The following is a 14,817-nucleotide window of genomic DNA, read 5'->3' as shown; positions in this document are numbered from 1 at the left end:
ACTTTAGGTGTCTGAAGTGCTCATGGTTACCGTGAATGACATTTTTCACAACTGTGAAAATTGCTGGCCAACTGTTATTCATTGTTGTACTCCCGCATTTCTATGTTTTACCCTTTTCATCTGAGATGCATCATTGCAATTCTTTTTTCTTTAGCCTAGGCACTGTCGCTGTTTCTAAAGGTGTGCCCTCTCTATCACTTTATTATTTTCTGTACACTGTGGAGTTGCATTTCACGAATAATTGTTTTTTTTTTTATCTCTTGGTTCAGCCCAACCCGTACCAGGTGTCATTCCACTTGCCCCTGCACCGGTACTACGCAGTGTTCTTGTGCCAGGCAGTGACGAGGCAAGGGGCCACGCTGGTCGAGCTCCTACCAGACACGGATGTCTTGATGACCCTAATGGCGCACCCTCTGCAGGCCATGGTACACTTGTCGTTTGGGCTTGCAGTCATTACATTTTTATCTTGTACCTTCATTTGTTTTCGCTGACATGAAGCTCGTGATGGGGTACTTATACGAACCATTTATGGCCCTCTGTTCAAGCATAAATCACAAGGCTGGTGTTTTCAGCGGAAACACTGGCGCGAATTCCGCGGGTCAATTTCGCATGTGTGGTGTAACCTTCAAACTTTTATCTTTTGTGTGTGTGTGTGTGTGTGTGTGCACACATGCAAAAGTCGGTAATTTTACTATTCATATTCGAAAATAATTTTTCATATTTGATGCATGTTACACTTTGTCTTTATTACTTGTATTCTCTTCGAAACTGAAAATTTAATATTTGCACTTTCCTAAATAAAGGTCATGGTGTCATTTTGAATACCGTGCCAAAATCCAAACACCTGAATGTCAGTGACAGATATGTGCCTTTTAGTCTTGGTCTTTCTGGCTCAATAACATTTCCTGAAAGTTGCCATGTTAAGGCCTCTGTATTGAATACAGTGTGACATAATTAAATTTAATTTACAAGTAATTGTGGAGGCCCTACCTTTATTTCAATACTATGTATTTAATTTTTACTGATCAAGACTTAGGCATGCCTTAGCAGGGCTTTACTGGCATAACATGCCAGTAAAGGAGCTTCAAGACAGCATTGCTATTTGTATTTTATATTTACTTATCTTCCGCCTAATGGAGAGTCTTTTCAAAGCAGCAGTGGTGCTTCAGCCCTGTGGAAGAGCTACCAGCATGAGAGAAATCATTTATTTTTTAAATGTCATTTCAACAATTTTTTGTATTGTCTGAATCGGTGAGAATTTGGTTGTTGGGCTTTAACCCAAAGGTCTTCGGATCGAATCCTGGCCGCTTCAGCGGCATTTATTAGGAGGCAACATCCTAGAGGCTGGTTTTTCAAAGTGGGTTCCATGAAACATAGTGTTTAGCAGGCCCCTCCTCGGAGTTCCGCGAGCCACTGATAAATTAATCTTGGTTCTGCGCTCTACAACTCACTTAAACAAAACCGTGGTTCGATCAGTCTAAGGAACCTCCATTACCCACACACGAGTGTCAGTAAGTGCATTCTTGTGCGTAACAAAACGCACAAGCTGCGTGATGAATCCCGCGAGCAGCTCGTAGCCATCCAGACTCTGAAAATAGGCCTATATTTCCCCCTTTCGCATTTCTCCTGTTTGAGAATGGGGGCTGAAGGTAAGACAGCTGCTGCTGCAGTCATTTGCAACAACGTATGCTTGTGAGCAGGCACTCTGGACACTAGCCTATCTGAAGAATAAGCACAGGAATCAGCTGAATATAGCAGCTGACATGCGGCAGGTCCTGAGTGTTACTGAGCCTCGCATCAATTTGTCGGTGCAAGGAAAGTGAGTTCAGTTGCATCTCAGTGGATGAACTTTTTATATACCCTTGCTTTTTGATTTATTGCATGTGAATGTTGTAGCATGAGCAGTATGAAAACTGTTTGCATGAAAGTGGGAGGGGAGGATGTGAGGTTTTTTTCTTGGTGCCTAAAGCCTAGCAGGTTTTCCTTAGACCAACATGCTTGAGAACCCCTGTGCTAGTGAATTGTCGGCTCTTCAGGGAACCCCAGGTTGTCGAAACTTCCAGAGCTCTCCACTTAATAGTCATATTGGGCATGATTATATTGCAGTTTGTGGGCATAAAACTAAAGCTTTTATTATTATTGCACCCATTGGGTTCTGCAATGTTTCCTTTAAATAAAGAAACCTAGACTCAACCAACGCTGGTGGCTAATAGGAAATGCCGACTGACCATGAAGTGCAGATGGCGACGCTTTTCTGCTTGCAGGTGTCGTTCCATGAAATCCTTTGTGGCCTCTGGGCACGCAATGGGCTGCAGATCAAGGGGCAAGCCATGACGTACATTCAGTGCCACTTCTGCAACTCCATGGTGGATGCCGATCTCTTTCTGCTCCAGCTGTGTGCCACCCATCTCGATCCGGACTGGTTTATTTCCACTGTCTTCCAGAGGTGTGTGTATGTGTGCGTGTGCTGGAGCATGTGGACCAGTTAAGGGGAGACACCACTTGGAAAAAAAAAAAACTTTAGTTTGTGGCCTAGGGTAATAAAATTTTTGCTGCGTACATAACTTTCTTGCTGATTTCAAACATGTGCTTATTTTATAGTTAGTTGCATTGCATTCATTTTATACCATGACAATGTGTAAAATATACACTTGATGCCTATCAGACAAAGACGGCTCATATTGGTAACTGAAGAATGCAAATCAAATCAAATCAAACCAAACTTTATTTCAGGAATGCATACATTTACATGAATAAAATTCTACAGTACAGAGGAGGTCCCGAAGTTAGAAAACTGTCGGGGGGACCTCCGTTAGAGAATAAGTCAAGTGCGATAACAATGCAGCAAGCAGTAAAAAACACTTTGCACGAATTAAGCAAAGAATGGTTAAAATTTCATAACAACAAGGCAAGAAAAGTTCTGTGTAACAGCAAGGAGTATAGTGAGTAAAAGAAATACTAAAATTAGGAGTAAGGCACGATGGCAGAGTTTAGAAAACACGTTTTGTGATTAGGTACTCTTTAAACATTTTGCGAAACGAATAGAATGTGGGACATAACTTTATTTCAAGTGGTATGTTGTTCCATACGGATACACCTGTAAATTTAAGAGTTAGTTTTCCATAATTGCTACGCACTTTAGGGAGAAGGAAATTGTGACAGGCTGAAAACCTGGTGTTATTAGTATTGACAAGATGTTGTGTGGATAGCCCTGAAACACAAAGACCATGATAAATGAGGCGGTACGTCAACATAGCTAACTTTAGAGTGAATAAAAGATTAATTGGAAGCACGGAAAAATAAATAAAGAGTGGCGTAGAAGGCGATTGAAATGGAGCGAAGGCGATCAGACGTAGTGCCCGTTTCTGAAGATGTAGAAAGGGCTCCAGGTGACTGGCATATGTATTACCCCAGGATGAAATGCAATAGGAAAGATGGCTATGAATATATGCATAGTATAATGATAAAATAATGCGTGACTGAAAATAAGGGCGGGCTTTAATGAGAACATGAATGCCAAAAGAAGCTTTTTTTAATATTGAGAGTACATGATAGTTATATTTCAAATGCTTGTCTAGTATTACGCCTAAGAACTTCACGTGATCCGATACGGAAATAATATATTTGTTAAGAGATACGGAAACTGGTGAAGGAAATGTGTTCTGTGCGGATGAAAACACCACAAATGTAGTTTTATAGGGATTCATATAAAGATGATTGTTAACGCACCATTGATAAATATTACAGAGATCGGAGTTTAAGCTACTTTCAAGTTCAGCAGTTGTTTTCAGGGATGTAAAAATAGTAGTGTCATCGGCGTAAAGAAGACAGTTAGTATGGTTAAGGGAACTAGGTAGGTTGTTAATAAAAAGTAGGAAGAGAAGGGGGCCTAAGATTGAACCTTGAGGGACGCCCATGGTAACTGGCTTAGCAGATGACGCAATGTCATTGACATAAACTACATGTGAGCGATTTGTTAAGTAATTGCGAATGAACTGCAAAGCGGGACCCACAATTCCGAAAGATTCAAGTTTACACAGAAGGATCCGGTGGTTAATTGTGTCGAAAGCCTTCGTGAGGTCAATAAAAACTGCCCCAGTAAGTAATCCATCGTCTATGGCTTGTTTAATTCGGTCAGTAAAGCTGAGCAAGGCGACCTCTGTCGAGTAGCCAGGTCGAAAACCAAATTGGTGGGGAGAGAGTAGGTTAAATTTAAGCAGAACAAGCAGAAATAACAAGAAAGTGTGTATAAGACATTTTAATGAACAAGAAAAATTGTACTAATGGAAGTCTTGGAATGCTCATCCCTTACTAATTGCTAACTTTAAGCTCATAATAATTGTATAAGGGATATCAGGTTCTGAAGGCGATAGCTGCACTCCTCACATGTTAAGGAATATGTGGGAACAATTTCATTTTTATCTGGCCATCAGAAGCACTAAAAATATGACATTAAAATTCGAGAAGTTGCCCAAAAATGCATCTTGAGAAAAACACGCACAAAACTTAGAAATGAAGGCTCATCTATGTGGCAAAGATATGCTTTTTAAAATGATTTTTTTCATTGTGAAAGTTTTGAAAAGTATGATATTTAGTATGTGGCTTTTGGTGAACTCATTTGAAATGCAATGGCAAGCAGCCAGGTGAAAATTATGGGGGGACATTGATTTACTTTATAGAAAAGCCCAGCATATTGCTTTTGAAGTGCTTTTTCTATACCTATGATTTTTGGGGAAAGACACTGCCACAAAGCCAATTAGTTATGTTTTCTAAAAGCTATTTGAAGTTTTAATTGTGCATTGTTCAGAAAGCCCATCAAATACTAATTAATTACCGTACCAATTGGGGGTTATGTCAAATTAGATGTTATTGCTTTTTCGTGTGAATGCACTGTCTTCGGTCAGAACTCGTTCACCTGGCATGGAGTGGTACTTGGGTTTTGTGCAGTTATCTCATTTGTAGTTTACACCTGTGTTAAGTACTGTGCATTGAGTGGTGTGATGCACATCGTAATTATCAGGATAATCAAGGCACTTTGAATAATGAAAGCCAGCACTTAATACAAAGGGCTCTGACATATTGACAGAAAGTGGAACGTAATTGTATCATTATATCTTTCACCTAATCTTTCATTTGAAAACACGAGAGAAGACACAAAGATCCAATGCATTGCAGGAATCTAAATGACGCTAAGCTCATTCAAGTTGGCAAGACACCAGTATTGGTGGATGACAGGAGCACATTTGCGTCCACTGTAGCATTTTGGCTTTTGCATCACTAATATGAAAGCAATGCATGGCACGTATCCAAGGGAGAAATGTTGACATGCGTGTTAAAATTTGTTGAAAGCACGCGTGGCGGTAGCCACTCACTTGATGCTCTCTGCTTTCCCTTTGCCGATCAGGTTCCACGTTTGGGAGTGGCTGTCACTGTCGCCCAATCGGACCAACTCTTTTCTGGAGCCGGACAAGGTGTTGCCCGTGCTGGAGGCCGCGCTCACCTTTCTTGCCATGCTCTTCAGCGTCCGCACCAACCTGGGTGCGAACACACTCTCTGCTGCCACTTCTCTCACCATGTGTGGGCAGCTCGTGGCGGCATGATTCCAAATTTCACTCCTCAATATGTCGGTGATCAATTGAATAGGACACCGAAAAGAAGTTTTCTGTAATAGTAAATTAACCTTTAACAAAACCAAAAGCTGCCCTCTTGCAGTGAAAAGACAATCTTTTAAGCGAGAAAACTTAAGAAGAAAGAGTGGCTGGCTGATGGTGCTGTCTCAGGTTTCATCACTAACTCTATGTGACGTCATACATTTTAATGTCATTGTCCAGGGGTTATGTAATTTTTATTTACTACGTATCATTTATTTATTGGGTGCTGCTACCATGAATTTCATTCCTTGAGCAGGAGTGGGTTACCCATATAGGGCAGATGCACTCAATAAACGAACGAACACGTATAAAATTTAGCGACTCAGGAATTCATACTGGTCTGACAAGTACGGTGAGTACTGCATGGGTAAAAATTTACTTGTGTTATAGGGAAGCTTCAGGCGTAGCACGGCAAGCTTTAGGAATATTTATTGATCCACCCTAATAGAATTCATCGTAAATGAAAAAAAAAAACTGCCATAAATATTCGTCGTGGGTGTTATAAAACTTAGATTGAGCACTTAAAGGAATGTGCTGTTGTAGTGCACCAGTCAGTTTAGTGGCCTGGGAAACTCCGTGCTAAGTTAGACGTACATAGCCGTGGTTTTACACTTGCATATACTTACTTGCAGATCAATGTTTGCTTTAGAAACGGGTTTTGTATGCATATAAAATTTATCTGTAATTTTGATGTTTCTACTTGTAGAATTTAGATTTAGCACTACTAAACAGAAGTCTTCACTCAGACTGGGCCATATCGGTAAATGGTGACACATGTGAACAGTTTTCTTTTGTTGATGTGATTACTATATTAACGTTCATAAAATAAACAGATAGAAAAATTCTTGTGCTTGTTCACCGTTGGTTCATGACACAGCAGATAGCAGAAGAAGAGCCCTGTTGCTTGCAGCCCCCTCTCTCTGATCAAGCGTGCACTTCCTGCAGGCATGAGTGAGGCAGAGGTGACTCGGCAGGAGATGGTGAGCCTGCTGTGCATGGGTGACCGCACGCACTCCCAGCTGATGGACCTGCTGCCCGAGAAGTGTGGCACCAGCGCCCACAGCCGGGACTTCGAGGCCTTCCTCGAGGAAGTAAGGGCTCTATGATCTTGTGCTGCCTCCGTGTGGTTGATGTTCTCGGCTGAGGTGATGTTGGCGTTGGGAAACGCCTGTGCCTGCATCCTCCATCTCTAACTCTGTGGTGCCACATGTTTGCAAAAAGCCCCTGCTCTTCTATGGAATGACGAATAGAGGTTACAGTGCTTGCTCGGCTGCCGGTTCAGGGGCTGCGGGAGAAATTCCTCTAACGACGGTCGCATTTCGATGGGGCCAAAATGTCAGAGGCTCGTGTGCTGTGGCGATATCGGTGCACGTTAAGGAATACCAGGTGCTCGAAAATTTTGGAGCCCTCTGGTATGGCGTCCCTCATAATCATATTGTGGTTTTGGGATGTAAAGCCGTAACAATTATTACTGGATGGAAACTCAGCAGTACCCACATAACATTAGACAGCATGGTCTGTATAGTTTGGCACCTCTGTCCATGTGAGCTAAAGCCAATAATCTTGAAAAGTATCGTGTAACTATATAATGTGCTGGCATAAATGGAGTGATTTCGCTTACCACACATCATACTTTCTTGATGTTAACCCTCCCTTATCTAGTGGACAAAATCAAAGTGTCTGAAAATCTTAATGTATGAATTTATGAAGCACTTATCTTGCCCTTGAAATGTATGCTCTTGCTCCTGACCCAGTGATGTGGCAGTTCTTTAAAAGGAGAGCTGCATTTTCTACAGGAATACGAAGTGGGACTGGAAGTTGAGTGCGATATACAGTACGTAAAGGCAGGCTTGAAAACCTGAACCCAAGTATAACAAGAAAGACTACACAGAAAGTGGTTTAATGTGTTTAAGGATTCCTTGTTTAAGGGGGGACGTGGGTACTAAAAACTTGTTTTTCAATTTTTGGCTTAATCTCAACTAAACCCCATAATATGAGGTAATTTTTCATGCTTATTTCATATCAGCAATTTGTTTTTTAATAGTTCGAGTGGTTCAGGAAATAATAATGTTTCAATTTTAATTAACTGCCCATTTCTTACGGGACTTTGGCAATTTCACTCTATGAAAATGAAAAAGTAAAATCATAACCCCAATGCTGAAGACTTACTGTAGGGGGTGTTGTTATTTTTTTCATTTGAAGGCATTTTGTAGGCAAGAAAATGGACAAACACTTGTGATGAATATTTATACTAATTTCCTCTTATGGTTATCTCTAATTGTAATTCTCAAGCTGGTTCTAGAGAAATGAAAATGGCATCACCCCCTTGGCCATTTGAAGACGAATAAAATGAGACCAAAGTTTTCACTCTCACTGAAATACAACATAGGAAAAACCCCCAAGGCTGAGTGAAATGTGCCAAAACAACGAACTGAGAAAAACACATTTAAAGTTTCTAGCAACTGTAACTTTTGCTGAAGTAAAGCTAGAGCAATATAAATGGCACCGTTTTGTAGTTCTATACGATAATGGCCATGCTAAATGTACCACTGTACCCTCCCAAAATATTTGTCACAGCTTGTTCCAAATCTGGCATGGTCATTACTGCGTCTTACTCTTTGGTCGGTTCAGTGAGTTGCAAGTGAAAGGAATGCACAAAATTTGAACATTACTGTTGCCCTTGCGTAAACAATACACCTACACAATGTTCAGGTCGAAAGCACACAGTATTTATTTTCCGAGAAATTGTCAATTTTTGCACAAGGAAAGTTTTACAGCAGACCAGGGTTGTAAGCAGGGTTCTCTGTTGGTTTGTGACGCTTTGCAAGTGTTGTCTTGGTTCCGTTGCTGTCGTAATGCTCTCGCTGCGATTCCTGCAGCTTTTTTGTTGTCTTTTTTAAGGCTGCGATGAACCACATTACAGCACATGTTATAGCCCAGTTTCTCAGCAATTTATGCATTGCTCTTCGTCATGCCTTGGTCGAAGTGGCTGATTGCTTCTGCAGCAGCCCTATCAATGCTCTGCAAGGATGCATGCTGGTTTTAGGGGCCTTCTGAGTGATCGCCGCATTCCTGGCGCACTCAGCGGACTCGTCCTCAGAATAAAATGCCGCGTCGATGCGATCTTGGATGTTACTGGAAGTTCGAGATGATCTGACGACGAGACAATATGAGGAAATGCTGTAGCTGAGCTCCTTAGAGTGCACCGATTCAGACACAACAGGTGCCCATGGCTGCGCGCCATCGTCAAAATGCAGCGCTTGGGCCGCATCGGGCGAATTCCGTCGCAGGTTGTCGGCTTTCTGCTGCGACACATTCTATGGACGCCTTCATTTCTTGACGTACGCTTGGCGCGTCTTCTTCCTTAAATAAGCATTACCAGTCATGCGGGCAAAAAGACGAAAAGTCGTTCCGTCGGTCGCGTAGCACGAACGGGAAGCAGACGGGCATACGCATGAAGCGGGAGCCAGCGGCGAACAAACAACAACCAGGAAGAAAAAAAATCCCAGCCAGCTTGGCTGCATCAGCCAGTGGAAAGCAAAAGACGGGGGGGGGGGGGGGGGGGTTCGCCTGGCACGCGCGCACACTGGCCAGTGAGTGATTGGGAAGGGAGCTTCGGAAAAGGGGCGAGGGCAGACATTACGTTCATGCGACGCCATTTTCAAGGGTCGCAAAATGCGCACAAGGAAATCAGCTTCAAAACAAGCTCAAGATGGTAGCTCAGCTGCTTTAAGGCCGGCGAAGCTCAGTTGCTTCTCCGGCCTTAAATCGTGCCGCAAAGAAAGGAATGTTTATGAACCTGACATAGGCCATTTCAAAACTATCCTAGAATGTCTAGTGGATGTGCAGTTGCTAAGTGCCCACTGCACATAGTTCTTCCTTCAATACTCGTCTGCGTGGTACCACGTTCACTTGATCTGACGCCTGGTGTGATTCCGGAATTCTGCCACACAGTGCTATCACATGCTCTAAGGAGACTCCTTCCACTACATGACATGCACCTAGTGTTTTTTTTTTTTTCAAAAGTAGTTTCAAGCTACGAAGTGGCTCTTCAGTAGGCATGTTTGCCCTAAATACTCCCTGGCTTCGATTCTCACGTTGAATCCAAAATTAAATTATTATTTTATTTGCATTTTCTCGATTTTTTTTGGTCACGGACGAGATGATTAATTTTCACTCATAACCAAATACGTCGACACTGACGCCGGCATATCTGCGAAACAAGCTCTTTAAGGCTCTTGTGTTAATGTGTAAGGTGAGCATTCTCTTTGTATGTACATGTCAACGTAAAGAGCACTAATTTATTGAGTAGAAATTGATGCTGCTATCAAAGCGTACAGCATCTAAGAAAAGGCAACCACAAAGGGCTTGAACGTACAATCCCAAGCAGGAACAGGAACACATCTGTTCCCAGTTTCTGTTCTCGAGGAACTCTAAACGTTTGCTCTATACGACAGCAACTTTATTTTTGCCTTCTTTGGAACGTCTTGCATGCAGGGAAGATACTTTGCCCTGCGTTTCCAAATCAGAATTTGTAAATGTAAATCGAACTTGTCTCAGCTGGTTCCAGTTGAAATGGTTTAAGGAACGCATTCCCTGTTGCCTGCTGAGACTAGTTGAGAATGCATTCCCAGTTGGGAAAATATTCCCTATTGGAAGCATATGCCCAGTTGGGAACAGGTCCCATTCCGCGTTGATGTCCAAATGTAAATGTACTCCAGCTGGCTCAAGTAATCTTGAACATCCAAATAATAATCATTCTAAGCACATCAAACACTCAAAAAAGTTTCATGTTATGTATTGAAATTTATTAATACACTCAAACCTCAATATAACAAACCTGGATGTAACGAAACAGCGATTGAAACAAAGTAAATTAAAAATTGTCTTGCAATCGATATACTTTGATAATTAGTTTTTGGATATAAGAAACTTATTTTTGGTGTACGATGCAACTTAGTTATAATGAGGTTTGAATGTACTACAAAAAAAAAAATATTTTTTTTATTTATATACTTATCAAGTTTTGTGCTGCAGCTGATGCATCTGTGCCATTCACCCGTCACCAACGGGGGAGCATTGCTGCAAAATGAGAGTAACATGTTACATGCATATCTCAGAAAAGCCATATCATTTTAATAAACACGCAGACCATTCTTCTAAAAATTCGCGCAACAAACACTATGTGCAGAGATTACGCCTAATTTAATCCGATTTTGTTAAGGTCTCTTACCTCGGCGGCAAAAAAAAGATAAAAAAGCTACGAGCAGTAAGGCCAAAGCATCTTTATTTCTACTGCAATTCATGTGCCTACACATGAAACAGGTTTGGTAATGTTCACTTGCAGGGCAAGTACGAGCCATTTCATGCTTTCCTTGTCGCGGACTGGGCTACGTGCTTTTGCACAAGTATACTTCACAACTATTCAGCATGCCGTTCAATATACAAGTGTTGCATGGCATTTATTTCCTGCGCTACTCCAAGACAAATGGTAGCATATTTACAAGCGTTCTGCACAAACCCATTCACAAACATAATACAGAATGCCAAAAGCAATTGTCTAGAATGTGACATTTAATTGTCTCAGCGCTCAACATTCTGCACTGCATTATACAGTCGATAATTATTGGATATATTGAACAGTTGAGAAATCCCTTGAATTTGCCATGCAAGTGCGGGACGTGTGCACCTGTATATCGAACTCCCGCATAGCGGGACATTCGCTGTATGGAACGCTGCGCCGCGCCGAAGCCCAGAAAGTGCATTTTCCTAGCAAATATTGATCAATTTACGGCCACTTTCTAACAAGTTCCGGTCTCTTTTCGCGTGCAGGTGATGAAAAGGCAGTGTTATTTCATCGCGCTGACCTGGTTCGTTGCGCGGCACTTGCGAACGCACCTGTATGTTCGACACCGGTTGCCAAGAGCACCAAAACGAGATTGCAAAGTGACTCTGTGATCTCATTGCATCGTTCATATTCCCTTCCTTGTTTGTTTGAGCGTAATAGCATGCTAGCCTGAAAAGCAACCTTCTGACGTATTTTGTGTTTCTGGTTTTTTAAAATGCATATCTCAGAGGTTATGCTTTTTCAAGCTGTTCGCATTAAAGCAGCTGAAAGCAGCAGTTGCAGCAGTGACATGGGCATTGCAAACATGTCGACGGTGGGAACTCCATGACTCAGCAGCATGGCTCGACGTTGTCATTTGAGCCTTGTGGACTTCTTGCTTCATTCCCGATAAATCCTCATTCGGGAGTTAAACAAAATGTTGACCCGCACGTAGCAATAAAAATGATGACTTGCACTTTGAGCGTAGTCAAGTAAAACACCGTCGTAAACCTTCATTGTGGGCCAGGGAACGACTTTCGGTGCATCCTGACTTGGTGAATTCGCGACTTATCAGCATTCCAGGCACCATCTCGGACAGTGAACAACTTCATCAGTTCAGATGACGACGTAGCCATTTCTTACTGCATCGGTGCTGAGATCATGGCTGCTGTTGCCGGTGCCGCAGAAGTGTACACATGCGGTCATGAATGTGCCGTCTTTGCTACCGTCGATAGCCAACTTTTGGCCGCTCTTACAAAGCTTGCGCCAGTGTGCTGTGCCAATCAACATTGTTGTGGCCGAGGGAGCTGAATTCACTTGTTTGAAAAGCTTCAGTGATATTGAGGATGACCGGAACTTCACTATGCGCAAGAAGCAAGACAAGGTCAAGGACTATCTTCATGCAAAATAATGTGCGTTGTCACACCTTCTTCATCATTTTACTGTGAGAAAATTGTTATGTTAGCACTTGTGATGATTTTGAGGCCTGAATTGTTTTAATTTAGGCCTTAAATTGGCTTATTTTGTACTTTGAATTACCGATATATCGAACTATTTTGCAATCCCCTTCGAGTTTGATATATCCGAAATCGACTGTATCTGCATCCTCTCTAAGATGCTAAACAACTAGTATTCAAAGCATACAAGTTAGGCTTGTGCGAATAGTGAATTTTAGGTTCGAAGCAAACAGTGATTTAGGTCGAACAATTTTGAATTGAGTTCAAATCGTATATATGACATATAGAAAAAAGTGGGCATATTTATCATAACCTAACTAGTGTGCACAATATTTTTAAGAAATTGAAACAAGACCTATGTGAAAACGCGGTTTCTATTGGTTTTTCTAGGAAATAGAAACAAGTTGAATAGTAGCAGAATGTGACTTACGGTAGATTGCATGTGACCATCTGTAAAATGCGTAATGTTTTTAAATATTCTGTACTTAAGCAAATAAGCTGGGATAGCATGCTTTTAAACTTCAAAAAAGAAAGAACAATCAATTTGAAGGTAATATGTTCATTTAACTTTGAAGTTGGGCTTTGTGGCAGTGTAGGCAGGCGTTTTCATGGCTTAGCACCTCTTTACTGCAGTGAAGTTACCTTTACAGTGGGTTACATGCAAAATAATGTATTTTTAAATGAGTGTTTTCACAGTTTAACACCCCTACACTAAAGTGAAACCAGTTTATGAGAGGGTTACATGCAATCTAATATACACTTATTTGTTCATTGTGAATACTTTGAAATTTTCAATAATTTATGTTTAAATTAAAGCACATTAGAATACTGTACCATTTGTTCCAATATTTAAAGCATTCGAATATTCGTACAAGCCTAATATAAGTGATATAATTACCTTCAAATAGCAGCATCGCGGTTAAGGCAGGTAGTGCACGTGCTTGATCCATACACGTTTGATCGCACATGTTTGATCCATACGTCCATCTTGTCACAGGCTAAAACGCTTGTCCAGCGTATGCGTAAAGCGAAAGTATTCCAGAGATTAATCTGTCGGACATTTGGACGAAATCTAATTTACATACAGCATGACTCCACATTATTTCTCACATTCCACACGTCTCCACAGCTCAGCTGTGCATCCATCGCTTGGTAGCTACTCCCTCGCCACATGTGCGGTACGAAACTAAAATTGCTGTGTTTCTAAATTTTTTTGTATTTGTTATCCAGGTATTTTCCTGGATTGAATATTGCAGAATTAAAACTAAATAATTCATTTCAGTTTATTTTATACATAATCTTTCATTACTGCTTCAGTGTTGAGTGTTTGAATGTATGAGATACGGCACTAATGTGATTGCTGTCGTGGTAGGGAGGCAGTGGCGTAACTAGGGGGGGGGCAAGGGGGTACAAGTGCCCCGGGCGCCACTAGGGAGGGGGCGCCAAGCCGAGTCCTCGGGTTGGCGCCCCCTGGAAAGGTTGTCAATGTTTTTTTCCGTAAAACCGCCTGGAAGGGGGGAGGGGCGAGGTTGTAATGTACGACTGGAAGTGGGGATGGTGGTGAAGGAAAGGGTTGCCGCAATGGCTTTTGCATCGGGAAAAGGATCCTCTATTTTCATTTTGCTGCGCTACCTCCGTGCCTTCCCATGACCCTCGGCTAAGCTTTGTTTTGTGCTCCGCAGCACTGGGTTAGATGAGTTTCAGCGAACCCCACCAGCCTCCCAAACCACTTACTGAAAGCTTCCCTGAAACCAACCACGTACGTAAACAAAATAAAATAAAAAAGTTCGAATGCACCTTTTTTGAGTAAGAACAGAAAACTCCAACGAAATAGCCGATCGTCCAACGACTAATCGTCCACGCAGCGGCGGAAGGAAGGGCGAATATAATCCGTGACCTCGGCACCAAAGGCTAAACAAAGGCGTTTATTCGCAGAGTTCTCTGGAGGAAAGACGGAGAAAGCGTGACACGACGGCGACGTTTGTTGATTCCCTGCATCGCGGGCGCCAGCAAAGCAATAGAAGGGCGGGGGTCAACGTTTCCCACATGCCATCCACCGCCATGGGCAGGTTCATCCTTTGGCCCAAAGAACACGCACCTGCGAAAAAAGCGCAGAGCGTAGTGTACCCGACAGCATGTGCCGACTGCCCCGCTTCGTACGTTGGAGAAACCAAGAACTTCCCTGAAAGAATGCGGCCGCACAAGGATGACCTCCATCAATGGAACAGCGAACGGAGCGAAACGGCAGAACACTCCGACCAGTTTAACCCCCATACCAGACCCGAGGGCGCGGTGTCTAGCTGGTTGCTTTGTTTTGTACTCACCCTGCATTCCTTGGGATGCACAAATAGCGCGAAAGCTTAGGTACGAGAAACTTGGGCCT

General features: G+C 42.3%; 1 protein-coding gene across 3 annotated transcripts in view; it reads left to right on the top strand.

Annotated features, from left to right (window-relative positions):
* LOC142801708 (E3 ubiquitin-protein ligase ubr3-like) overlaps positions 1–14,817 on the top strand; it is a 145,158-nt gene that overhangs the window by 34,350 nt on the left and 95,991 nt on the right. For all 3 annotated transcript variants that reach the window (XM_075887554.1, XM_075887553.1, XM_075887555.1), the window contains exons 10-13: positions 270–425; positions 2,265–2,446; positions 5,405–5,538; positions 6,597–6,742. In XM_075887554.1, coding sequence (XP_075743669.1) covers positions 270–425; positions 2,265–2,446; positions 5,405–5,538; positions 6,597–6,742 — 618 coding nt within the window. The remainder of the gene's footprint in view (positions 1–269; positions 426–2,264; positions 2,447–5,404; positions 5,539–6,596; positions 6,743–14,817) is intronic.

The sequence above is a fragment of the Rhipicephalus microplus genome, chromosome 1 (genome assembly GCF_043290135.1).
Source record: "Rhipicephalus microplus isolate Deutch F79 chromosome 1, USDA_Rmic, whole genome shotgun sequence".
Classification (NCBI taxonomy): Eukaryota; Metazoa; Arthropoda; class Arachnida; order Ixodida; family Ixodidae; genus Rhipicephalus; species Rhipicephalus microplus.
This window is presented reverse-complemented; position numbering and strand designations above follow the sequence as displayed.